At 43.5% G+C, this 26,378-nt stretch overlaps 2 protein-coding genes across 4 annotated transcripts; both read left to right on the top strand.

Moving 5' to 3' along the window:
• Positions 1-87: 87 nt before the first annotated feature.
• Positions 88-14,406, top strand: nhej1 (nonhomologous end-joining factor 1). 3 transcript variants are annotated; one of them, XM_044019023.1, is made up of 9 exons: positions 88-149; positions 912-1,065; positions 1,526-1,733; positions 1,873-2,103; positions 2,372-2,510; positions 2,705-2,763; positions 12,386-12,560; positions 12,741-12,850; positions 13,082-14,406. In XM_044019023.1, the coding sequence occupies exons 3-9, from the start codon at positions 1,548-1,550 to the stop codon at positions 13,157-13,159; spliced, it is 978 nt and encodes a 325-aa protein (XP_043874958.1). In that variant the 5' UTR covers positions 88-149; positions 912-1,065; positions 1,526-1,547; the 3' UTR covers positions 13,160-14,406. The 3 variants fall into 3 exon arrangements, with proteins under 3 accessions (XP_043874958.1, XP_043874959.1, XP_043874960.1); XM_044019024.1 differs by having other exon boundaries at positions 905-1,065; XM_044019025.1 differs by having other exon boundaries at positions 135-153; positions 905-1,065.
• Positions 14,407-14,854: 448 nt separating this feature from the next.
• On the top strand, positions 14,855-25,764 carry LOC122765005 (indian hedgehog B protein-like). The gene is made up of 3 exons (XM_044019022.1): positions 14,855-15,770; positions 19,535-19,796; positions 24,465-25,764. Exons 1-3 carry the CDS (start codon positions 15,471-15,473, stop codon positions 25,151-25,153), a joined length of 1,251 nt encoding a protein of 416 aa, XP_043874957.1. The 5' UTR covers positions 14,855-15,470; the 3' UTR covers positions 25,154-25,764.
• The last annotated feature ends 614 nt before the right edge of the window (positions 25,765-26,378 follow it).

Raw genomic sequence — 26,378 nt, 5'->3', positions numbered from 1 at the left:
ATTGATTGATTCATTGACTGATTGTCTTGATAGGAGGAGGATCAGCATTGAGCGGAACGTTTGAAATGCAATGTTGTTTGCCACCGGGCTTGTAAGCCAGCCGGACCTGTCAACAAGATCTTGCCACTGGAGCTGCGTCTCTTGCTAATGTTGGTACATTTGAAGTGCTAATGTGCTTTTTTAATATTTGAACACGTATCAGGGTGTGCTTTTAAGATGCCATGGCAGAATAACGACATTTATCAGACATTTTATCAGATAGTAGTGTCCACAATGCCAAAAGGCAAACTGTTGCCAAGTTCCATCGTCTGCCGAAAATGGAAAAAAATCTGCAAAATCGTCCGTTTATAGTAGGCGAGATCGATGCCGATTTTCAAGAATCATTCAGAGACATAGAGTCAGTATTAAAATCATAAACAGTGTCCGAAATATATTTGATTATAACCAATGACACTTAAAAGTCCTAGATTTTAAAATGGAGTTCAGTCTGTAAAATATAAACTAACGTGTACTCATGTCACAGCTGTTTCTATTTTCTCCCTCACTTTGGTAAACTGTCATGTTGACCGAATGAAAGAATGTCTATTTTCAAAGTTTAAAGGCCTATACGAATATGTCGTAGGAATGTGTCCTGGGGAGTTAAGAGGTTTTCAAGTTCAGACTTCAAGATTTATGAACGGAGTTTGGTTTGACGCGCTCCGCTTGCAGGCGAGAAGGGAGCGTGTCAGGACGTCAGCCTCTGACCGCGAGCATTCGTGTCCAGCTTTGTACGGCTGCACTTTGTTGTCATAAAGTCACTGTTTTGGTATTTTTTTGCGATTTCCCAAATTGGCATGAGTCGACCTCTGAAACGTGCTGCGTGTTTCAAACGCCACTGACGAGAAAAACCTCTTTTCTTTCCAAGAAAACAGGCCCATTACAGATCAACGGAGAGGAGAAGGTAACCCGCAGGAGCTGCCACTGTGGTGTCCCCGGGCCAAAGGGGGTGATTATGCGGCCGGGACGGCGTCTGTAACGCGGCTTTAACACATCTCGGTCCAGGCTTTGGGAGCGCATTCCTTGGAGGTGAGTGATTTTAACACGTTTGATAAAAAAGAAAATTACACCGCGTTTTGGGTGTGGGCGTGGACAAACATCCATAATCCAGGGTCATTGTCAAAAACATACACTTTCTCACAAGTCTATACCAGCTCTGACTCAAAGTCTGTTCTGTATTCTGTATTTTTTTACTCAATAAATAATAAATGATGTCTTTCTTGGTGTCCAAGTGACAGTTTCAGATGCCTTTAACTTGAAATCCACACTTATTTAGAGCAGTTTTTGAGCAGACATAAAGGAATTACCCATAATTAGATTGAATAATCAGCAGTCTCACCATTAGATGTCCCTAATTTTACAAACAAGACCTGTTTCAGTTTTGTGTCTCGCTGAGGTGCACCTTGGGAGTTGTAGTCAACTTCATTTGATATCAAGAGCTTCATGTCTTCCTGAATCTTAACAGTCTCCATCCGTCTGTCCTCCTAAGGGAGTCCATACTTTCTGCCACGATGGAGGTCAGCGGAGCCCCGGCCGACGTCCTCCTCCAGCGTCCCTGGCTTCCTGTGAACATCAGCGGCTGCCAGCTCCTCACCAAGACCTGGTTTGGGGACTCCTCATACCACATCCTGCTGACGGACATGGTCTGCGTGTGGGAGGAGTGGATGGACTCGGCCGCCATTCAGAGACGTTCGCAGGTACAAAGCAAATCTGCATCTCTTCTCGATTGTCTTTGATACATCTGTTCATGATGGTCATATTTCATCAAATGTTAAATTTAGGGAGGTTTGTATTTCATTTAATACAAAAAAAAAAACCTCTAATATCTTCCTCCAGGAGCTGAACAAGCGTTTGCGAGCCCCAGTCAAGGCTTTCTTCTCCCACCTGTGCGAGGTAGTGCAGCCCTGTCTGTCAGGGAGCAGCACCGGCACCGACCAAGCCGACGACGAAGCTCAGATCTCCCTGACGAGACGCGAGGGTGGCAACATGGTTATGAGGCTGAAGAGCGAGCTGGCGGGGCTGCCCTTCTACTGGGAGTTTCACTGCACCCCCGCCCCTGTCACGATGGTACGCTCCACATTTTAGGTTCAACAGAAAGCCCGTCACTGAATTGAATGGTCTGTTTATAGCAGACGTGATCAGTTTCCCAGATGTGAGTTGCTGATTGTTTGTTAGTGTGTTTCTCACACGGGAAATATCACTGTGAAGCAATATGGAATAATAATATGGAATAATAATATGGAAAAAGGAATCCACTAGAAATACTTTTCATAGTGCTTTTTGCATTTAAAAAATGTTTTTGTGAGGCATCACATCACTGTGTGCGTGCTTCCAGGCCTGCGTTCAGCTAGTGCGCCCCCTTCTGACGATGAGCCGCCTACTGCAGCGGCAGGTTGCGCAGCTGGGATGTCTGCTGATGAGGAAGGACGCAGAGATCCAGGACTACAGGGAGAACGGAGCCACGCTCACCAGAGGTATACACCACGTACAGTATTTATCACATTAGTACACATAGGTCACATGTGGACACATTTGGCAGCAACACATTATAGATGGAAGTTGCATAAACTCCTGTTTGAACTGTCCGTAACATCATTAAAACTTACTGCTGTCCCAGGAATGACCATAACTATTGGTATAACTATTTCCTGTATGTGTTTGAACCCAGAGCGGCTGCAGACCGATGTTTTTGAAGAGCAAACGTACAGAGAGGACTTCATGGCAAAGGTGAGAGGTCAGCAACACACACACATACGCACACACACACCACAGCCCTTGCAACCTGTTGTTTGGGTCTGTTTTTGCCGTCTTCTCTTATTCCTGATCGCTAACCGGCTGTGGCGAGTGTGGCAGGAACCACATAATAAAACATTGCGACCGCTGGAACGAGCAGCACTCTCTCTCTCCCTCCCTCTCTCTCTCTTTCTCTCTCTCTTTCTCTGTCTGACTGAAACATGAGTCGCCATGACACACTTTAAAGTCGCTGCATGTTACCGCCCAGTCAAGCCCTGATGATTTTTCTCTATGAGTGTGTTTACTGTATTAAGGTGTGGAATTTCTCATCATCTCTGACTGTGTTGACCACTGACTCCTCGTGTGTGTGTGTGTGTGTGTGTGCGTGTGAGGCATGTGTCCAGGTATTTCTAATCTACCTGTGGAATTGTCAAGGTGTGCCTGTCTGCTCGCTCTGGGTTTATTTATAACTTTGTTGTTTCAGTTTTCACCTCATTGACTTCAGGGTTCTTCAGTTTTCATGTGATGGAGTGTTTCTTATTTTGAATAATACCTTTCCAACTCCTCAAGGCCCTTGAAAGTTTTTGAAAGTCGTCCAAAATAGACATGAGTCGTTGAAAGTTCTTGAATTTTGTGCAAGAAAGGAGTTCATTTGATATTGAGCTGAATAAATGTCTCCCTTGTTTGTTACGACGCCACCTACTAGCGCATGTCCTACATTGCTTGATGCACGTAGACTCATTACTATCAGTGTTTTGGACACTGTCCACTGTCTCTCTCCACTGTTGACGTGAGATTCCAGGCCGAACAATGAGCGAGTAAAGTTAAGCAAGAGCAAGCTAATGATGTGAGGTCTAGGATCCAAGATCCCAAGGACAATCACTTGTCCAGATGTAGTGCGTGCTGTAAATCAATAAAAGTGGACGCCATCATGGACGAAGCGGCCATTAGAAGTTGCCGGCACATTAGGTCCTTGAATTTGAGGAAATTGGTCCTGGAAAGTCAGATTGTGATTGTCCACCGGGTTCTGAGAACAACATAACATCATTGTTTTCATTTTTAGTGTTTTTCTTCAGGATTCAAAGTGGATTTAGTCTGCTGGACTAGTGGTAATTACTTTAGACGGTGTGATGAGCTTCTAGGCTGTGCATGAACAAGATTTAAAGGTTCCACGTTTCAACTATCTGGATTTCATGTAAAAATTGACCGCCCTGGTGAAGGGAGCAAGCATTTTAACGTAAGCTTTGTCAGCAAACGCAGTTTTAACTGCAGCTTAAAGTGGTTCTTAAGTCGCGCTCTCTCTGGATCCTCTCATCGACGTCTGCACCTCGCCGATGGACCACGGTGTATTTTTGATTCTTGTGTCGGACGTTTCGCTCATAACTCTCCCAGTGACGACACTCGGTGACTGGCAAAGTGACGTATGATTTGAATCAAAACTAAAATTAGCTGAACTTATGCTGCCCTTAATTCTTGTAGAATAACTATTGTTCTACACGGTAAGAAATCAGATTTCATGTAAAGGTCACAACTGCAGGTTGAGGACTTCTTGTTTTTTTTTTTGTTTTTTTTGTAAAGGTGAATGTTGAATGAAAACTTGAATGCAGGGAAATTTCCCTCCCCGGTTGACTCTGCAGCACCACACTGTAGTGTAATTCATCGTCCGTTTGACTCATCAGTTGCATCACAGTGGTGGTTTTCAGGAAGGAAGCCAGCGTGTTTGTTGACCCTGTTTGTCTAAAAGGACAAACCAGGAAAGAATCACACTTTTAGATGGTGGAAAGGCTCCAGCTCAGGTACAAGGAGTCATGGAAAGCTACATCGGTGTCACAGTGGCTGCTCTGTCTTTGTGACCGTATATGATGGTGGAGCAGGGGTGGGTGCACAGGTCGGACCTGACCACAGAAGGCAAAGAAGACCGCTGCCGCAGATCAAAGTCTTCCTCTCTCCTGGCAAATTCCACCGGGCTGCGAAGAGGCTGCGTTCAGACCAAAGACCCAACTGAAATTAAATGTGTTTGAGAAAAATGTCACCGGGATGACTTCAAAGGAGAATCTCTCACACACACACACACACACACTTACTGTCTCCGCCATTGTGTGTGAGTCAGTGAAAGAGTGAAGGCGTTTAGCGTGAGTGTGTAATATTTGTCTATCAAGGTAGGGACTTTGCATGCCTGTGTGTGTCTTGTGTCTGTCTCCATGGCGACATTGACACGATAGGCCGTCGAACCAATTCTTTGAACTCCTTCAATCAGGAGACCGTTGTCAAGATCGGTTCAGGGAAGAGTTACTAAGGAAGATTTAGAAAAGATTCTGAACTCAATGTCCATTGATGAGTCAAAAAAAGTCAACCTTAAACTAGCAATTGAGACCATTATTTTCTCAGGAAAACGTTATAAATCAAAGTGCTGTTCACAGTAAAAGTAGCAGTGTTTGTGTGGCAGTGGCAGTCGTGGAAGTCCCACGTCGGGGTTGGAAATCTCGGAAATTCAGATTTTTGTCTACAAATGGCTGAAATTCATAGGTTTCTTCTTCCTCTCCTGGTTTCTTGACCATGTTGATCTCACTGTGTGTGAACAGTCAGTCTTTTTACACGGTTTCCATGATGGTTCAGCATAGCAATAGTGTCATTGACATCCTGCAGCTCTTTCTTTCCTGCTCAGCTTGTGGCCGTTTGTCTCAACCAGTCTTTTTGTTTGAGAATAGACTGCAGCCGTTAAAGCGGCCATTTTACTCTGGTACCCCAAGGGAAGGCTACCAAAACTGGAGCGGTTGGGGCCTTTTATTTTGGCGGTATCACAAAAAAATACATATCATACCGAACTGAGCTGTTCTTCTTGTGGGAAACACGGCTGTAGAGAGTACTCTGTAGGCGAAAGTGAATATACAGTAATAAAAAAGCCTCTTTATTGATTAATATGGAGTATATAATTGACTAACAGATGCTTCAGCTTTAGTTCTCTCCTTCCGTGAACTCGAGCTTCTTTGACATTTCCAGATATTTGCTCGGCGAGCACCAAAAGACCAATATCCTCCTCATCACTCCCTCCTTCACCATTTCCACAAGAGTGCGTTTGTGCTTGCGCCATTTGTGGCCTTTGTTTCCCACACGGAGGGGAATGAAGGTCAGAGGGACAGTGGAGGAGAGACGGCGACGATGACAGGAGCAGGAGCTTTTATTTTCTACTGCAGCCTCGCCACACAAACACCCCACCCAGCACAGGTCAACATTTGCGCGGGTGGAATTAGCCCATGCTTCCCACTGATACACACACACACTCACAGTTGTTTTTATATCTTAGTGAGGACACATCGTTGACCTAATGCGTTCCCTAGCCCCGTATCAGAACCTTAACCATCACAACTAAGAGCCTAACCTGAAAAAGCCCTTTAGAGTTGTGGGGCCCAGACAAAATGTCCCCACAAAGATAGGATTGTACGTGTTTTTGGACCTCACAAAGATATAAATACAAGTACACACACGCGCTTGCAAGCGTTTTGATTTAACTGAGGATAAAAAGAGATGTTCTTCAGAGATTCATCAGCTTCACTTTCAATTTAAATTTGCAGTGTTTTGTGTGTGTGTGTGTGTGTGTTAGCGTTGTGTGTATGTGTGGTGGCAGCAGCTCATGACCGGGCAGAGGGGAGTGTCTGCTGGTCCACACAGAGCAGGCTGTGACGCATGGTTTTGGTTTTCCAGAGCTAAGTGTTGGTGCGTGTGTGTGTGTGTGTGTGTGTGTGTCACCAAGGTTGTGTTTTTATCCTCACCATTCATGTGTGTGTGTGCTTGTGTGTGTGTGTGTGTGTGTGTGTGTGTGAGCCATGCTGACACACGCTTTGCACTTTCCAGTGCAGTGTCACAGTTGTCAGCCCTGAATTGAATTGTCACCGTTTGGGAATGTTGCCCACTTCCTGTTTCATGAGACGGTGGCTTCACAGCTCTGCGGCGACCGCGCTGCAATATAATGACATCCAACAATTAGTGGCCACTTGTGAATAAAACACCTCACTTGAGCTGCGCAGAGTTGTGTGATTGAACCAGTATTTGGCATTTGTAACTCCTTTTTTTGCCTGAGCATGAGTTGTTTTGTGCTTTTTGTGCTTGGATTTCCTTCTCTTCGTTTGTGTTGTAGAGAGATGTGCAGTTTTCTGTCTGCTGAAGACGTTACTCTTCAAGGCCACAGTAGCTCTCCACATGAAGCCGTTCACTCAAATCCTAATATCTGTTTGCTTCGACCAGAGACGCTAAGTTTAGTTAAGAGCAGAGCAGGAAACTTTTTTCTTTTTTTTTCATCCAATGACCACAGCAGCTGACAAAGTCCAAAATACATACTTTGACTCCGAGCAGCCAAACATGACATAAAGAATAAAGGAAAGCTGCAGATGTTGATGGATTAGAAATAAGGAAAATCCTTGTTAAATAGAAGTGATTTTTTTTTTAATGAACATTGTACAACATGTGCATGTTTGAAGAGTCCGCGCTCTTCTGTTTTTAGTCGTTCCATCAGATGTTTCAACCTGGTCGCAGATATTTTTACTTTTACTTACGGCTCCGTCATCAGGTTTGTGGTGGATGTGGCGACGCCACACGCTTATGGGCAACTGCGATAGGGTCATAACGGTTTATTTTCATCATCGCTTAATCTTTGGATCATTTCCTCGATCGATCGAGTGTTTGTCCGTACAATATCAGAAAATGTTGGAAAGTGTTGATCGGTGTTTACCAAACCTGGAAATGATGATGTTCTTGAATGTCTTGTTTTTTAATGACTCCGTTTTGATGATTTCTTTGTTATACGGCGCAAAGAAACCAGAAAATATTCACATTTAAGAAGCTGAAAAATCAGAAAACGCTTGATTAATTGATTAACAAATTAATGGATGTCACGGTTCAGATGCTATTGGAGAAAACTGTTATTTAGGATGTTATTTATATACTCTATTGACTTTATAAAAGCCTTTTTATAAAAGTTTGGTCCAAATTGGTTTAGTAGTTTTTCCATAATCATGCTTTAATAATGTTAATAAAGGTGGAGGTGAACAAGTCATTCGATACTTAGAAATGATGTTTATTTTGTGTCCAAAAGCCAAATATCATTTAAAAGTAAACTAGAATTAAGGCTCTGTAATACATCAATAATGATATATCACACCATAATTGTATCTAGTATATTTGATCATGCACTATTTAAACACATTTTAAGACAAAACCCATAATTGTTTTAAAAGGTTTTGCCTCAATGTTTTGAGAAAACAATGCAACATTATTACCACTAATGTAATTCTCTGTGCTCGGTGTAGACTCAACTTTACACAAGGGGCATATATGAGGTATTTAATATAGTGAGTTATGTTATAGAAAATAAAGTTTACACGAATAGAAGAAGATATGCAAAAAAGAAGCATCAAATACAAAATGACAAACATAGAATTAAGTAAACTGAAAAATAAATAAATAAAACTCAATTGGTGAGAACTTTTAAGAAGCCGATGCGAAAAAAAAAAATATGTGTATATATATGTATGTGTATGTATAGATATATATATGTTTATGTATGTGCGTATATATAAAAAAATGTAATGCGTGTGCGGTTGTGTATTGATGATATCGGCGGGTGAAGCCATGCCTCGTCTTCTCCTTTTGTCCTCCTCCATCAATCATTGACTCGCATAAACAGAGCGAGCAGCTTTTTATCTCACATACCTGAGGAATTCAGGACCTGGGTGGTAAGTAGGCGAGGCTGATACCAGCGAGGGACACGCACACGTCCACGTGAAAGTGAGGGCGAACTTCCTGGTAGTCGCTCCTTCCTTTTTTGCATGTGAGTTTATTTCCAGAAAGGTTTTTTGAAACATTTGACATTTCCGACAGGCATTATTGAACAAAATGTCAAAAACCAGCTGTTAAAATGTGAGGATTTGCTTCTTTATGTAAGTGTAAACTGAACAGCTTTGGTTTGTGGACTTTTGCTCTTCCACATAGTTGCAGCTGTAGTAAAACGAGTATAAAAATGAGTGAAAGTCGGCAAAACAAAAACATCTCCTTACAGTAGATCTTCCCCCGCCTCCTCCTGTGCCTTCTGTCAGTTGCGCACAGTTTCCACAGGGTTGTCCCCTGCTCCGGGTCTGTAATTAGGCCTTCTGTGGCCTGGCTGCTCCCCCTCTACAGCTGCTGCTCGCTGGGTCGAGCCCCGGCCTGGACCGGCTGAGTGTGGCGTCCCGCAAAAGACATCATGAGACTGTGAGCAACATGAAAGCGTGCAGGGACACAAAACACTGCAGTCGTCCGTCCGTCCATAAACGTGAAACGCGCCGCGCGTGTAGGGACCTCCTCCTGGAGTAAATGTTTTGTTTTGTGTCACTCGTGTCACCGAGTGTAGCGGCAACGGCGTGTGTCAGCGTGCGGCGAGAAAGCTGAAGCGACTTGAAGATGAATGTGAGCCACAAACAAATATTAGGCTTTCTTCAGCCGACACAAGATGGATGTCCAGCATCTGGAGTTCGCTCCTCTGAGCAGTTGACTGGTTTTGGCAGCGTCTCAACATACACATATGCACGGATGGTTTTTCTTTCTAACACCCAATTTATTTTCTGCGTGTTTGCCCGAGTTTAATCCTTAAAGCTGTAGCGTGTGACTTTTGTTAATGTTGTGATTCTGCCTTTGTTTGGTGATGCTATCAGCACTGACTGAGTGTGTATACACCAGGGGTCAAGAGGTGTTTATCCCATCAAACTGCAGGTTTTTTAAGCCGTAGATTCACTTCTGAATCTTTTATCCGTCTTTAACAGACCTCTGTTCGGTCGTCTCACTTTACTTGTGCAACGTTTCTGTTGCTTTTGTCTGTCTTGACATAAAACAAACCACTTCCTGTGTGCATATCAACACAGAAACAGAGAAGAGAGTCGTGCGGAGCTGATTTTGATTGATTTGACAGCGACTTGAATGTAAAGCCGCGTTTCCAACGATTGGAACGGATCGGTACGGTGCATGTTTCTTGTACCAAAATAACCGGTGATGGTATGGTACGGTCCAGGTGGAGCTAGCCCTGCTTTAACCCATGACAGTCAGCTGACTCTGATTGTGTCATTCTACATTTTGAGAAGCGTAACTGTCCAGTCCCTTTTTCCCCGAGGACCTCACATCCCTCACAGACTCGGGAACAGGAAGCTGAGAGAAATGAGGTCAAGGCGAGTGAGGGACATGAGGTCAGTGACGGCGGGCAAGGATGAGGGGGGAAAGAGAGCGGGAGACTCTCTGGCACCAGATCCTCAAACAACATCAACAAAAACAACAGCAGCAGCAGGAGCGAGAGCGTGTCCAAAAGCAGAGCTGTTTACCTGCTAATAATAGAGACACACCAGCTTTCTGCCAACTCTCCCCCCTTCCTCTCATCACCTTCACCGCACATGATGCTTTACTTTGGTCAGGAGGGCAGGGTTTGGGGGTTTGGCCACCAGGTGAGCTCTCCTCCTCCTCCTCCTCCCCTTTCTCCGCCCTCCCTGCTCATTTCCTCTGCGGTTGGAGGACTTTGTTCTGCTACTAGAGCCGAGAGGAAATTTCCAGAACATTACACGGCTCGACAAAACGGGAGCGAGAGGCCATTGACCTGCCGTAATCACCTTTTTATTTTCTCGTCTGGCATTTCGTTTGTGGTCAGCAGCAGCAGCAGCAGTAGCAGCGGGTAACAATCCTGTCACTGCTGCTGCTGCTGCGGTCGCGCCCTGAGGCCACTTTCATACCTGTCCTAAAATACAGAGAGGTGTGGAAGCCAAGATGTGCACAGAACAAAGGCTAAGACGTGACGAAAAGGACAAACAAGGTCCTAATGCAGACCTCCTGCAATGGCTATCTTTCTTATCCCCGTATTTCTCAGACACACAGTTCCCAAATTTATCAAATAACTTCCAAGTAATATTTAGAAAGGTCTAATGACAGAAATTAAACATAATAGCCATCATTAAGTGTATATTGTGTATGTAGTTGAAGCAAGGGCCTTGTTTTATATGAAGAAGAACATCTTTTTTGGCACGTGAAGGCCTCTGTAGTTCCCTGACAATCTGCAGTCTCACCATTAGGTGTCACTAATGCTAACATACTGGATCTTTTAAGTTAAACTAATGAAGGTATATGGTCGTTTTGATGATCTCGATGTCGTAAATCAATGTTTTTTCTATGGTTTCTTGACCGTCTGACACCTTCTGAAACAATCTCGGTAAATCGCTGCAAATTAAATTTCCTGTGTTTTGACACTTGTGACCAAGATTATAGTTTGAACATCTAGTTTTTAAGGTTTATCAAATACCAAACTTGACTTTTTATTGTTATTTTACAGTTATTTTGCAGTTTGGAGCCATAACGTTGCATTACTGCCTCCCTCCTCACACTCTTTGAACACAATATTTCTGATGAAATCAGTTAAAGTGAAGGCCAGGCTGCTGACAGTGGGAATAATGAGAGAATAAGGATCGGCTTTCTGCTGCTTCCTCTCCCCCCCTCGGCACATTGGTGTCTCTGTGCCCAAAGCAGAACTAAGCCTCACTGGAGCATACATTTATTTTTACGATATTTAAACAAACAAATAACAAAAATAAATCAATGCGAAACCTCGGAACCTGACCAAAGTGTGTTTAGGAGCCCCTCAGCACTGACAGCGAGCGGGAGACCACCAATTTCTCCTGGTCAATATTTGAGGAGCTAATTTGGAGAGTTTGTCCTCTCCATTGGTGGAAAAAAAAGAAGAAGAAGAAGGATTTAGTGAAAAGCGTGTGTTTTTCTACACGTCGGCCGTGTGTTCGCATAATGTCGCATGAGTTTACACGCACCCTTATCTGTCAGGCCTGCGGTCCGAGGGACTGCCGGGTGTTTGTGTGTGTGTGTGTGTGTGTGTGTTGCAGTTGTTCCGGCTCACAAGTCTACCTGTGGTCAGCTGTGCCAATAACGCGGCTTTGATTAGAGGCTTATCGCGATCCCAGCACACCCTGCATCACACCTCAGACATGTGACTCCAATAGTGGGGGGGGCCATAAAACAAACAAGCTGCACCAAGCTGCTAAAAAGGAAACTTCCAATTAAGTTTCTTAGTTAATCCACTGGCCCTAAAGCTCCAGAATAAGGGATTATACCGAATAACCTTGATAATTTAATTAGAAGATGTGTGGTTTCATGTGATTAAAGGCAAACAAACACTAAATATAGGGGAATATACCTGATTATAGTGCAGGAATTAACCACATCAACTGTTTATTTTGCTCTACTGTAACTTGAGTTGTGCTTTTGTTGCTGTTTTTCTATTGGGAATAAAAACTTACATAATCTCTCTGGGGGGAAAAGTATTGATTCTTCCCAGCTTGCTATATTTAAACTATAATCAATCTTCCCTCTGTAACCTTTTTATTTGGGTGTAAAGCCTTGAGGTGAACACACCTGAAGTGTTGCTAATAAAAGTAGAGCAGGTTAAAGTTGAGGCAGTAAAAAATAAGAGTCTGTAAACTGTGATGAAAGTTCACAACAGACCATGTGACTCCCTGTGGATTTTTGAAAACACATTTTTTAGTTTAGTTTTAGGAAACATGTCACTTACCTTCAAGTCCGTCTTCCTCTTGTGTCTCCTCAGGCTCTTCCTCCGCTGCTTTCCGAGCAGAAGGACGCGCTAGGCTTCGACGCGGACCTGCAGGGCCTGTACGCGGCGGTCGTCGCTCACGGAACCGAGCGCGCGCAAAAACGCAAACTCTCAGAGGAGCGCCGCGACGGCGACAACGACGAGGATCCTGACCTCACTCCATCTTTAGGTTTGTCTGGTTTAAAGTGGACGGAACTCTCGGATAATGGAACACAAAATGGGAACTTAAATACGGTTACATTTTCTGTGTCGTATTGTGATTTCGCGTTTGTAGATATTGGTCAAAAGAAGTGAAGATAAATTGACATAACTTGTGTGTATTTGACCGTCTTTTGTCCTCGGCCTTCAGGCGTTGGATCTGTCAGCGGTGAAACGGTCGAGAGCGACCAGGAGCGTGACCGCAACGGTCAGACGGAGGAGGCTGGAGCCAAAATGGCTAAAAGAGCCACAGTCCAGCAGGTACATCATCAGCTCCACTGTCAACAGCATTATTTTAAAGGAATCACTACATAAGCAGCGTCTTTTTGAGGGGTTTTATGAGGAACGGACTCACGTATTTGCATTTTACGATTATGTTTGTAAATTTACTGCACATTTTTGGCTGTTATTTGGTAATGTGGGGACAGACATGTGTCCAAACTTCAAATATGGTGATATTTATATATATATATATATCCTTTTTGTCCCCAGTCCCGTCCTGCAAGGACTGTCCCTGCAGAGCGACCGCCCTCTAAACCAAAGAAGAAGAAAGTGGGACTTTTCAGATGAGCAGTAGGAGACGCACACACACTCACACACAAGCAACTTCACAGTGAACTCCATGGAAACTTTTTTTTTTCTTCCATTTTATAACTTTTATTCTGAAAAGCACTTGCAAAAGTGCAAATAATTTAGCTGCTTTTAACTTCGATTGGATTTTATCACATTGATGGCTTTTACATAAAAATGTAGTGAAATAAATGCCTTTTTTTAATGATATTTATTGTGTTTAGTTAGAATATTCTGTACTTAAGCCAATGTCAGTTTCTGTGACCTTTGAAACTGATTGTTGTGTTTCAGGAGCATATAAAGATGTTTGTTTTTAATTTTAATGGCTGTTGTTCTTTATTCACAGCTGTAATGTAAAGAGAAAATAAGTTTAAATATAGCGAGACGTGTTTGTATCTCAGACCGGCAGAGTATAAAGGGTCAAGAGTGGTCGACGGCGCGGCGGCCTCGCCCCCCTTTTTCTTTTTTTTTTCAGAGAATAGTGAGATGTTGACTCAAGGTGTTGCAGCATCTCGGGAATGCTATTGAAGCCTTAGTTGAAAAAAGTCACTGTTTGTCTGCACGACTGTGAGGGATTTCAAGTGTTTCTGTGTCACAAACACAAGACTTTAGAGATTTTAGGAACTTTTTTACTAGATATTAGGAGTAAGTTGGGACAAAAAAATTGCAAAAACAAGTAATAATGTCATTAATATGAATTGCAATACATGTAATTCTTGTATTAACTCCTTGGTTGTTAATTGCTGCGTTTAAACTCTTCTGTTTTCTATCCCATTCCCTAGTTAGTAGCTGCAGTTAACAGTTTAATTAGTGTGTTAATCTGTTTTTCTACTCCTATTTTTGTCATGGATTATTCATTTATTATCTTTCAAGCGTCTGAAGACTGCAGGTTTTAAAAATAAAATCATTTTCTTCGCTTTTAAAAGTCTCATAAAAAACTAAACGAGACATTTTCATGACAAGCGCGGTGAATCAATTTATAGTAAAACATTACGAATGATTGTTATTGTCTTATTGTTATGATCAGCACCATCTCTGGGAAACGTCCTTATAGCAAAACATGTGAAAGCGCCATAAAGTATAGTATTATTTAATATTTCCAGTTTAAATCCGTTCAAGCTTTTGTGCCAGAAGTGTAAATATGTTAACTTTATGTGAGTAAATCCAGTTAAAGACCATTTGGGTCCATAAACAAATCTTTCTAAAGACCTGCTGCTGCTCCTCAGACCTCAGTTTGGCATCAGTGACTGTGTCCATGTCAACGCATGATTTTAAACACCTACAACAAATCGGTGTCTCTTTTGTTGTCTGGTCAAAGATGAACCAGATTCTCTCAGTTTAAAGCTGACTTGCTTTATCTGCCCTTGTTCCAATGTGGGAAGCTGTGATGTCACGTCACCATGGTGATACAACTGATTTTTTTTTTCCCTCTTGAGGTTGTGGTTTAACGTCATTGTGAGGTTTCTTTAAAACAAGAGAGGAGATGAGTGTGATGATGGCTCGAGGTCACAGGTCTGTTTATGTCACCAGGACCAAGTCTGCTGTCTTACAGATGAAGGTGCTGAAGTGCGCACCTGCAGTCTTGACTTCAAGACGAGGGTTCAAAATTGTTCCCAGTGAGCACGCGCCGGCCACAGCGAGGACAGTCTCGTGGCTCGGTGTTTGTCTGTCCTCTTGGCTGAAGCACCGGCTGACAATAAACAGATGAAGGCGGCTGCGGGGCCTGTGCCACCCCCGATGGGAGGAGAAGAGGACGGAGCAGAGGGCAGGTCCAGCAGGGCGCGGTCTCCTTCTTCTCCCGCGGCACCTCATCTGCACTGTAGTAGGATCTCTTCCATTTCCATTTCTGCCAACAGCCCTGCGCCACAGGGACGCATTGAGAACAAACCCGAGAGGCAGAAACCGCTGCGGGGACACCCTTTGACCGCTGTGCCCAACAGGCGCAGCCTGCCTACGCACCGCGCGCCTCCCTGTCTGTCTGTAGCCCTTTTTCTCACAGCTCCGACACAGAGAGACCGCTTTGAACCTGCCTGCCAAGATAAACTCACCTCGCCTATTTATGCCCCTGCCTCTGCGTGCACTCGGGACAGGGGAGTGTCAGCACAGCAGCGCACAGGTTCAGCCCCGCGGCGCACTGGCCACTTTTACGCGCCGGGAATGGCGACTTTTAGGGACTCGGGGATGAGTCCTGCGCTGGTACCTCCGCTTTAAAATAACCAAGGGGGACCCACGCGAGGGGACACAGCAGACCAAATACAGCGGTGACATTTTGGCACCCGCCTGGGGGGTGACACACCGGCCCCGGGGCGGAATGCTACTCCCGACGCTGGTGACGTGCCTCGCCGGGTGCGCCTTTCTCCTCTCACCGCTCAGCGAAGGCTGTGGACCGGGTCGAGGTTATGGCAAGAGGCGGCCACAGAGGAAGCTCGTTCCGCTCGCTTACAAACAATTTAGCCCCAACGTAGCCGAGAAGACGTTGGGGGCCAGTGGAAGATACGAAGGGAAAATAACCCGGAACTCTGAGCGCTTCAAGGAGCTCACCCCCAACTACAACCCCGACATCATCTTCAAGGATGAGGAGAACACAGGTGCAGACCGCATGATGACACAGGTAACCCTACCGTAGTGCCTTTTAGCCTGGCTCTTCCAGCCTTAGAGCAGGAGCTGTGCTGCACTTTGGACGGTCTTTAAACGCGTGGACGCCGTTATCTCTCTTTTTTTTTTCCGCGTTTCTTGTTGACTCAAGGCTCGTCACTGCAAAACAATCATTACGGCAAAGACACAATCGAGTTTATTGTGTTTCACTGAGGTTTCGTGTAATCCGATTATCACAGCCAGATATCACGCTACTATTATAACATAGTAGCGTGATATCTACTATATCTACTACAGATTTCTCATTTTATTGATTTTATTCAATGCATTTGTTCAATGAAAAAGTACTGGAATAACTTTAACTCAAGATTCTGCCCTTTTGAAACACTGATAACAAAACCTCTGTTTGCTCAAATTCTTCTCCAGTCAATTCTCAAAAAAAACAAAAAAAACCCGCATCTGATTGACACAGTTTGTGAATTGTGGGGGTTTTGGATCAGAACTCTCCTCTTCATCCTCCTCCTCCTGCGCCACAACCACTTTCAGAGATTCAACTGTGGGTAGCCCGTGCGTAAAGAGGGCAACCTCGCGTCTTAAATGTATAGAGGAGCGGTGGTTCTTAATTAAAACACTGTGTCCTCTGTTTTACAACATGCTTTTGGTGGAAAAAAAAAACCCAGCCAAAAGTAGTATTTGGTTAGAGCTCATGCAGGTCAAGCGTGTACTGATGTTTACCGTTTATGTTAAGGCCCGATTGGCCCGGGTTAACAGTCGCCTTTTGGACTGTCAGGATTTTTTACGACACCACCATTGATGTGGCCCCGCGTGGAATTTATTCGACTCCCAATTTCCCCAGGAATAAAGTATTTATATCTGGTTCTCGTGACCGCGGGCTTCCTCCCCGAGCAGCGGCGTTTATGTCCACAGACCCACGTGGGGGGAATGAAAGCGCGCACCCCAGCCTGAAGCTGTCACCTCTGCAGCGCGCACTGCGAGAAACATCCGCAGACATTTTACGTGTTTGCAGGGAAAATTAATCAATATTAACGTGTTTTTTTTCTTCTCTAAATGCTGCCAGAAACAGGAACTCTAAGAAACATAAACACAAATTCACAAAAATCCTAACAGTTCTTCCTCCAGACGGGATTTGTCTTCTTTTTTTTCTTTTTTACAGCGCGCGTCAACGGCGCAGACCTGCACACAATTTATGGGCTCCAAGCCGCAGGAGACAGCCTCCTGTTTGTCTTTTAGTATTCAGTGTTACTTTTTTGTTTGTTTTCTCAGGGCACGTGTGCAAAAATAGCCCGCTTTACTTGTGTTGAAACCTTAATTATACGGATTTATTTTTTCTTCACCTTTAGGTTTTTTTTTTAATCGCCTCTTTTTTATTTTTTTTTTGCCTGGGATGACTGACGCGACTGTTCAGGAGTGCAGAAAGTCACATTTAAGTAGGTCATACAGTCTCTGTTGTAATTCAGATGTCCCATAATATAAAGTGGTGCGTAAAAGGCGAACTGTGGCTTTAAAAATCAATAAAATGGTCACAATACTCACATTGGAAGAGAGTGAAAGCACCACCACTTTCACCGATTTTTGGAAAACGAGCCCTTTTTTTTGACGCCACATGAAACCAAACCATCCGTTCAGCGCAAAAAAAAGTCTGCATATAGGCGCATGGTGTCGGCGTGTGCGTCCAATGTTTGTGCAGCCAGTGGTTTAGCGCCGAAACCGCTCCTACAGAAACCCCCGTCGGTCTATATACCTTGAAAGCAAAACCAACTAAATCTACGCGTCTGATTTATGAAGTCCAGCTCGGTGCCGCGTGACCGCAGAGAGAAAACATCACGGACGTTAAAATCCACACTGAACACTGTGAAAATTCATCCGTGGCCACTGAGCCATGAGCTATTCTTATCACAGCCAACATGGAAAAAGGACATTTATAGGGTTTAATCCCAGTTTTCAGCTCTAATGGGGGCAGATTCAGGAAACGTTGCATCACTGAGACCAGCATTCATGCAGAGTGACCTGCAGTTACACTTTAACAGGATAAGCAGCAGTTTCAGGTCGCTTTCATTCTAATTTGTGAATCTGTTAAAGAGCGAATGAAACACACAAACCTTCCATTATTCCAGCAGTAAAAAAAAAGAAGAAAGAAAGCAGCATCACTTCAGACTTGCAACTTTGACCTTTCTTGTCTACAGACAAGTTAGAATCGAACGCCCCTAAATAAATGAAATAATGAACACTCCTTTAAAGGTGCAGTGTGTGAGAATGCGGATTGTAGGAAAGCAGGACGCCCTCTCCTCTCTTCACTCTTTCCCAAGCATGTCAGCGATAATACGGTGGCCTTTACAGACCAGAAAGGATGTCATTCTTCTTTTTTGCGTCATCAGCTCCCACTTCAAAATGCTCTGGCATGTTCATCATCAAGTTTCCACAGAAACATAAACATTTGCTGCTCATTCTAAGGCCACGAAAGCAGAACCAGTTTTTATTTTGAAGTCGTTATACACACACATGTTCGTTTTCTTCTTGTAAACACAGTTAAATGTTGCATACTGGACCTTTAAACTGGTGAAAATCAATTCATTTTCATTCATGCAGCTCCCTATCGTGGTTCCCTACTCATTATCTTTATTACATTTGAGCTATAACAGTTTTTTCTTGGACGTCCCTGACAATGCAGCCTGGGTGTGGATGCGATAAACGTGGCGCACTGGACGATTTATTTGTGTCAGCGTGAGCAGGACGGAGTTGAACGGGTCCCTCAATGGACCCTCTCACCTTCTGTTTGCTCAACCCTGACCAGACTCCAGGTTTAGAGGGACGCTGAGGACCTCTTGTTAATGTAGCTGTCACCCCCAACCACCACCCAATAACCTCACAGTCCCCCTTCAACCCCCCCCGCAGCCTTAACATAGCCTCTCGGCTCCCTTCGCTTGCCACAGTGAGCAAACATCAGGCCAAGGTGGGACAGCAGGGGTGCATTGTGGGAAAACTGTAGCCACAGACAAGGGGGGCGAGAGAGATGGCTAGGGGTGATGGGGGTTCAAGGAGTGGATAGATGGAGGCAGAATGACTCTTTTTAAAGAGAGTCATTCATTAAAGGTTTTTAAGGTTTTAATTGGCTTTAAATGAGTAAACTGTTAATATAACGTCTCGTGTCGCCCGGTGACATCACCAGGAAGTGATCAGTTGTATATCAAGACAAACAAAAGCAACAGCAACATTACGGGACAGCTGAAAACTGGCCTGTGTTTGACTGAAAACAGTTTCCCTGCCCCACTGCTGTATACGCACAAACACTCCCACAGTCAGGTCTGATAGTTTTGCTTGTTTTCAAAGGAATTCCACAGCATACAAGTTCAATTAGGTACGCCACGCGGTATGTCCCAGGTCTAGAGACGGTCAAAGTCACACGGTATGTTCCAGGTCTAGAGACGGACAAAGAATTATCACTTCACGAAGGAAAACGCGCCGGCGTTTTTTTATTTTTATTTGCGTTCCCTTTGTACACTGTCTTTATTTATGAAATTCACCACGTCATGCTGGTCTGACGTTACGCTATTTATGTAGCTGACGCACATTACGTAAATAGCTACGTAACTTGCGTATCTGACCCACAGAATAATCCCCAAATGTTCTGCTTTAAAGCTTTAAAGTTCAGATTGTGAGTGAAGCAGCGGCTTTGACTTGTAAAACATCAAAAACACATAATTTAAAAAAGGTTTAAGGGTCAGGGTCTTGATCGTGTGTGTGTGTGTCCTCCGGTTGCAGCGCTGCAAAGACAAGCTGAACTCGCTCGCCATCTCGGTAATGAACCTCTGGCCCGGGGTGCGGCTGCGGGTGACGGAGGGCTGGGACGAGGACGGCCACCACTCGGAGGAGTCGCTGCACTACGAGGGACGGGCGGTGGACATCACCACCTCGGACCGCGACAGGAATAAATACGCCATGCTGGCGCGACTGGCGGTGGAGGCCGGATTCGACTGGGTCTACTACGAGTCCAAAGCCCACATACACTGCAGCGTCAAGTCAGGTGAGTCATGCAACTCATCGCGTGGCTTCGTTTTAACGGTTAGACTCTCAGTTTGCTTCAGACTAACCACGTTTAACATGTCCCGTGAGTCCGTCTGAAGGTCAAGTGTCTGCCACTATAGCCTTATTCAGACTGGGTTGGTTTTACATGGAGAGGTGGGGTAAAGTATTATTATTCTCAGAGCTTCTCAGTGAATTTAGTCCCATCTGAATGTCCACTTTTAGGCGTTTTAATATTATCTGCACTTGTGATATTACGAAGTGACAGGAAGTGATGGCGTCCTGTAGTTACTTGACATTACTCCACCCACTTATGCCGTCCGAATCTGGCTTATATTGAAGAGCGACGTGCATTTTATTACCTCACACTTTCACATTAGTCATTTACAGTAGTTGTGTGAAGAATGGAAAAAAGAGTGGAGAAGAAAAACCCACATTTCTCTAAATTCTCTTGTCAAAAAGTCCCCAAAAAGTGAGTCTGAAGTGGTGTCATCTAATGGTGGGACTGCAGATTGTTTTCTAAGCAGGTTAGGGAACTACGGTGGCCTTCTCAGACCAGAAAAGATGCCAAAATACGTACTGTGGCTACATTTGTCCGTTCAGGCTGTTGTAGGTTCTGTAGGTACGTGGGGGCACATGATGGTGGCCTCCCTTTAAGTAAGGCCCTTACCTTAAGTACATTCTAAAGATATAAATAAAACCCAAAATGATTGTATATTTATACAAATTTATTTGGCCAATTAATCATCGTAAATGTTGTACACCGGACCTGAAAACGGCGTCGTAAAACCTGGAAAATGGAAATGTAGACGCTAATGAAAGACATTTCTCTTCATACTTTCAGTGTGAATGAAAGCTACGTTTGTTACCCTTCAAAACATTTTATAGTTTAGCTAAAATAGAGCCTGTTTTCTTGTGTCCAATTCATCATTTTCTCTCAAATCAGGGCAACTTGAACATGATTTAAAAAAAAGGACACTGGTGGTATTGGGTCAAACATTGTGACTTCAAACTCTCCATCTTTCTCTAAAAGTGCACTGAGGAAAGTTTCTTGTCGTCTAAACCCCAACCACTCGTGGACACACGGGGTTCACGGTGGTGCCGCCGTGTCAACGTGAACAAGCGCACCTTTGCTTTACTGATACATTTGTGAGTTTGTTGGGGGGGGACAGGTCGGCACCGGTGGCGGCTGCTTCCAGGAGAAAACCACAGCCTCGTAATCTGAGTTGGACACTGACAACGACTCTCACTTTCTCCCTCCTACTCAGCTTTGATATATTACTAATCCCATTACGCGTGTTTTCTCAGCGCTAAATTTAGTCACGTTTTATGGCACGCCGGGTCCTAAACTTTAAATGTCCAACGCCGGGGGGGGAAACACTGCATTTATTTTCTGCAAATAACCAAAGATGTCTTGTTAAAATGCCTCTTCCCCCCCCTCTATGTCAAGTCAGTAAGTGATAGAAATCCGAGCGTAGTTTTTAAAGGAGAAACTGCTTTTGCTGACTTCTTTCTTGCATATTTTTCGCTTTCTGTCCATTAACTCTCGCCTTCGCTTTTTAAAGACAGCTGTCGCCTGCTCGCTTTCATGTCCCCCCTGCTCCTCCTCTTCCATTTTCTCTCTCATTGGACACTCACCGCCATGTCGTGCTACATCTACATCTTCTGAGCTGTACGTGGCTTCCTTGCTTCACTCACAAAAGCAGGCTCACGTGTCTTACAATCTACAGGTTCCTGCTGCAAAAAAAGAAGCTTTTATGGCCACAAACACATTGAATTAGTCCGTAACTGATCATATTCACACATTTTGAGCTATTTGTGGTACAAATCTTGGATGTGTGACGTTTAGCAGGATGTTTGTGGAAGTCTGAACATAAGTTGCTTAGATTAACCATTTATATCGCATCATATATATATATATATATATATATATAAAAATTGAGACTGAAGGAACCTTTTGTGTAAAATATACGCCTGCTTAAGTCTATGATATGTGAAAAAAACAGTTATTTCTGTCTGGAAACTGAATCTCACTCCTCTCCAGACTCCAGACTAAAGTCCATAGAGAAAATCACAGATTTTTACCTCACTGCATACGGAGGTTGTTGCTCTTCTTCTGCCTCCATTAATATGTTCAAATGTGTTCTCTTGTGATTCTGGTGTTTGAAATACTTTGTTAAAACTGACGGCAGTGACACAAACGTACAGAACAAGGCAGCAGTCGAGCAGCAGCCGCTGTGTTACTGTCGGCTAAAATCGCTGCTTTTCTCTATGGACTTTGGTGCAGGGGAGTCAGAACTTCAGGTTCCAGCAGTAAAAAAAAATGCTGTTTTATGTTGAACCAAAGCGGCAAAAGGCCGAACTGTCTCTTTAATGCATTCTGTGCTGCTGTTTGTGGTGGAAAAAGTGCAGTTAGCATGAGAAGTTCCACACGTGTGTCATGTAAGGAGACACACGGACGTGCTGAAAGTCACACAATGCATCAGAATTTAAACATCCACTTAAAACCCCGCTGACAAATTTGACACTGAGTGATTTTCTTCTTTCTTCTTTTCTTTCTTTCTTTCTTTCTTTCTCACTTTTTTCCCCTCTGCTCTTCCCGTTTCCTTCTCTTCCTCTTTCCTTCCCTACCAGATCGGGTTGCGAGGGCCCAGTCCTTGACTTGATCAGAAGGGCAACCAATCAAGTTGGTATCTTTTTTGTTTCTTCTGCAGTTTTTTGTTGATTCTCTATTCTTTTCACCTTGTTTTTCCCCTTCGATATTCCTCAAGAACAGGACAAAAGAAAAGAAACTTGTGCTTGTGCTTGGTAGGAATTAGCTGGGATTTAGTGAACCACTAGAGGGCAGCAGAGATGAAGGGTTGCACTGAGAAAAGAGGGGAAGGTCGAATTTGAACATTTATTGTGAAATATGTAGATCACACTTTAAATTAAATGGGGTTTTATTAAAATCTAAGATTTATAACTTTTAAAACATTTTTTAGGCCTTCTAATAATACATTGACACATACTAAGATTGTTGTCAAATTTATACTTGTTTTTTTTTATATTATATGACATAATGTCAACGTAGAATTGTAAAGAAGTCAAAGACAGTAAATCAATCAATCATTCATAAATATTAGGTTACATTTGTGCTATTTTTATGCTGACTCATGCTGAAAGAGGAGAAATAATGTTTAAAAATACAACAACAAACAATCATATCTAATAGAAATCATATAATGGCTAATAATGTGAATATAGTGTAATATAATATGGAATTATAATAATAATTATTATACATGTTGTAATATAGGCAAATGGACAGAGAGAGATGAATAAAAGGTGGAGGAGACATGTTTTTAAACATGTGACCTGGCTTTTGACCCCAGTGTCTGTCAGATGATTAACCCGCTGGCTCAGTTTTCTCCGCTTTGCTCCTTCCTCCTTCACCTGACTTTATCTTATCGCCCTGGCCTTGACTTTTCCTGCCTTCCCCAAATATTTATCCCCAGATAGACTTGAGACTTGAGTCTTCAAGGGTTTCTCCAGAGTGCAAGGACACATTGTCACCTACATAAAAAAAACCTTTGCTGGCCAAACACACACACACACACACACACGCATGCAAGGTTATTATTCAGAGCTGCAAACAGGAGCTCAGTTATTGTTCTTTTATGCTCAGTGTAGGAAAGAAAAAAGTCAATATTTGGTTAAAGGAAGTTGAAAAGATTTACTATTTACTTTTTTCGACAAAAAACATGGATTTTATTTTCATTAAACATTTAAAATGATGCTCTTTTGTTGTCAAAATATACAGATACTGTAATATTTTTATATAAATGTGAGGAATAATGTGCAATAAAATACAAATATGATTAAATAGGTCAAAATTACTAAATGAAAGACAGATAAATGGACAGACAGACATTGGATAGACCATATATTGTGTATAAAATTGGACAAATATGAAACTGGAAGTTTTCAGAACCAACTTGGCTCCTATTGGACAACACCAGCTGTCAATCACACTGGCGTCCACTCACATGTGTCGTCCATTCTCCCTCTAAATGGTAACATAATTCACAAAATTGACAACAAAGAAGACCTGAAAGTATTGATCGTTTATTGGCGTCATAAATCAAGTGAGAAGAAAATGAACATTAGAAAATCAAACAGCAGAGTCGCCCCCCTGGTGGCTAACTGCAACTTGTGCGTTTTGCTTCCCGGGCTCCACTTTCCTACATCCATGTTGTATTCAGTCTATGGGATGGATGTTAGATGTTTCTTGTATGTTAGAAATAGAAGGTTGTAAAGCACTTACTCTCCCACACCAAACCCCATAGAGAAAATCAGCGTTTTTAGCTCACGGGGAACACAGGAGCTGCTGTTCCACTGCTGCCTCGTGTGGTCACTTTGTGTCACTTTCACTTTCAAGTCCAAGTGACAATTTCAAACCCCCAAAGTGACAAAATTCCACATTGAGACTTCCTGATGGAGGCAGCAGTGGATCAACAACTCCTGTGTGCTGTGATGTTAAAATCACTGGTTTTCTCTATGGGCTTTGGTGTGGGAGAGCGAGCACTTTACACACTTCAGTTTTCAACATCGTAGACTTAAAATAATGTAGATTTTAATCAGCTGAGTCTTTTGTTGTGTCTAAAATCAGTTTTTTTCTGTCTTTCAGATCATTCTGTGGCGGCCAAGTCTGGAGGTTGTTTCCCCGGAGAGGCTTTGGTCACGTTGGAGAGCGGCGTTCAGAAGTCTATGGGTGACCTGCGGCCCGGCGAGCGCGTCCTGGCCTCCTCGGGCAGTGACGGCAGCGGTGAGCTGCTCTACAGTGAAGTCCTCGCCTTCCTGGACCACGACCCCAAAACCCGGAAACTCTTTCATACTCTGCAGACACAATCCGGGGCGCAGCTCTCCCTCACTGCTGCTCACCTGATATTTGTGTCCGAGGGGAACTGCTCGGAGGGGGCGGAGCCCGCCCTCGGCGCCCTCAGGACTGTGTACGCCAGCGATGTCGCGCCGGGACAGTGTGTGCTGGTGTCTGGGGGCGAAAGACACAGAGACGGGCGTCTGTCTCGGGTCACGCGCGTCAGCCTGAGGGAGGGGAGGGGGGCGTTTGCACCGCTCACCCGGCGGGGAACGGTGGTGGTGGACGGGGTGGTGGCGTCCTGCTACGCTGTCGTGGATGGACACGGCCTGGCTCACTGGGCCTTCTCGCCGCTGCGGCTGCTGCACAGCTGGACCGGCACGGCCGGACCCCACGGCGACGGGATCCACTGGTACTCTCAGGTTTTACACTGGCTGGGGAAGCTGCTGTTGGACACGGGACGTCTCCACCCACTGGGCGTGGCTCAGGACGACAGGTGAGGGAGGGCGGGGGTTTACGGTGGGAAAACAAAAAAAGGAACATAAAGGAAACGGGAACCCTTCACTTTGTGACGAATACAAACCTGCAGAGCTGAACAGGAAACACAATGAACTTCCTTCAAGGATTGGAGACGTTTGGGTTCCTGGCTGAGGCCCGAGGAGAGTTTTTTTTAACTGGAAGGAAAAATCTGTGAACTGACACAGAAGAAAGAATTCTCTTTAAAAAAAAACAACACATGGTGATTTCAAGAGCACTCAGAGTTTCCATGTATTTGTCTCCTCAAAAACAACAATGATTTACTCTTAATTTATCCCAGAAAACACAACAAGCACCTTAATAGTTTGGGACAGGAGTCGAGATGCTGTTCTACGCGGAGGAAATGAGCATAGTGTAGCTTTAAATAAAGGACATTTTGTGGGATTCAGGTTAAGAGGTTTGGGCTTAATGACTGTAAAATAAATGAATATCACTCTTTAAGTGTAGGATTGTTTAAATGATGATATAATTTATCCAACCAGTACATTGAAATATAGTTCAATTATGAAAGCACTTTTATTTTGAAGGACAGCTTCTCCTTTAATTGAGGGATTTCTACCCTTAACTGTACAAATAATTGATTAAGAAGACCATGACCAAATCACGATTGTTTATGTCTGTAAATTCAATAATTCAGTGCAAATGGTTCATTTATTTAAAGGTAAAATAGAGATTTTTGAAGTTCAAGAGTTTTCACCTTTTAAAAATGACAACCTTAAGGTATTCTGTAAATTAAAGGGTGGGTTTAAATGGCTTTTGCCAATAAATAAAAAGTCATTTAATCCCAGCAAAAATAAATATCTGTTGTTTTTTTACAGTATAATGCAATCCATGAATTCATCAGTTCATTTACTCTGTGGGTTAAATCTATCCCTAAATACTAAGTGGAATTTCTTTAAAAACTCAAAGGGGATAAGCTATTGGCTAATTTAAAGGGTTTTTATTTAGTTGTTTTTGTTGTTTATTTGTTTGATTTGTGTTTTTACCTCAAATAAGGACGTCTTATTTTCACGTGAATGATGATCGAAATGAAGGGATGTAGTTTTCTAGTCTCCACACGGCTGCTGATGTGCTCTTTGTAAAACAAGCTGTATGTAACTTAACTGCTTTAATACAGAGATCCTAGTATCAATGATGTGTATTTAAGTGTTATTTGTTTACCAGGAATCCAGTGTATGTTCATTATTA

The sequence above is a fragment of the Solea senegalensis genome, linkage group LG2, assembly GCF_019176455.1.
Source record: "Solea senegalensis isolate Sse05_10M linkage group LG2, IFAPA_SoseM_1, whole genome shotgun sequence".
Classification (NCBI taxonomy): Eukaryota; Metazoa; Chordata; class Actinopteri; order Pleuronectiformes; family Soleidae; genus Solea; species Solea senegalensis.
This window is presented reverse-complemented; position numbering and strand designations above follow the sequence as displayed.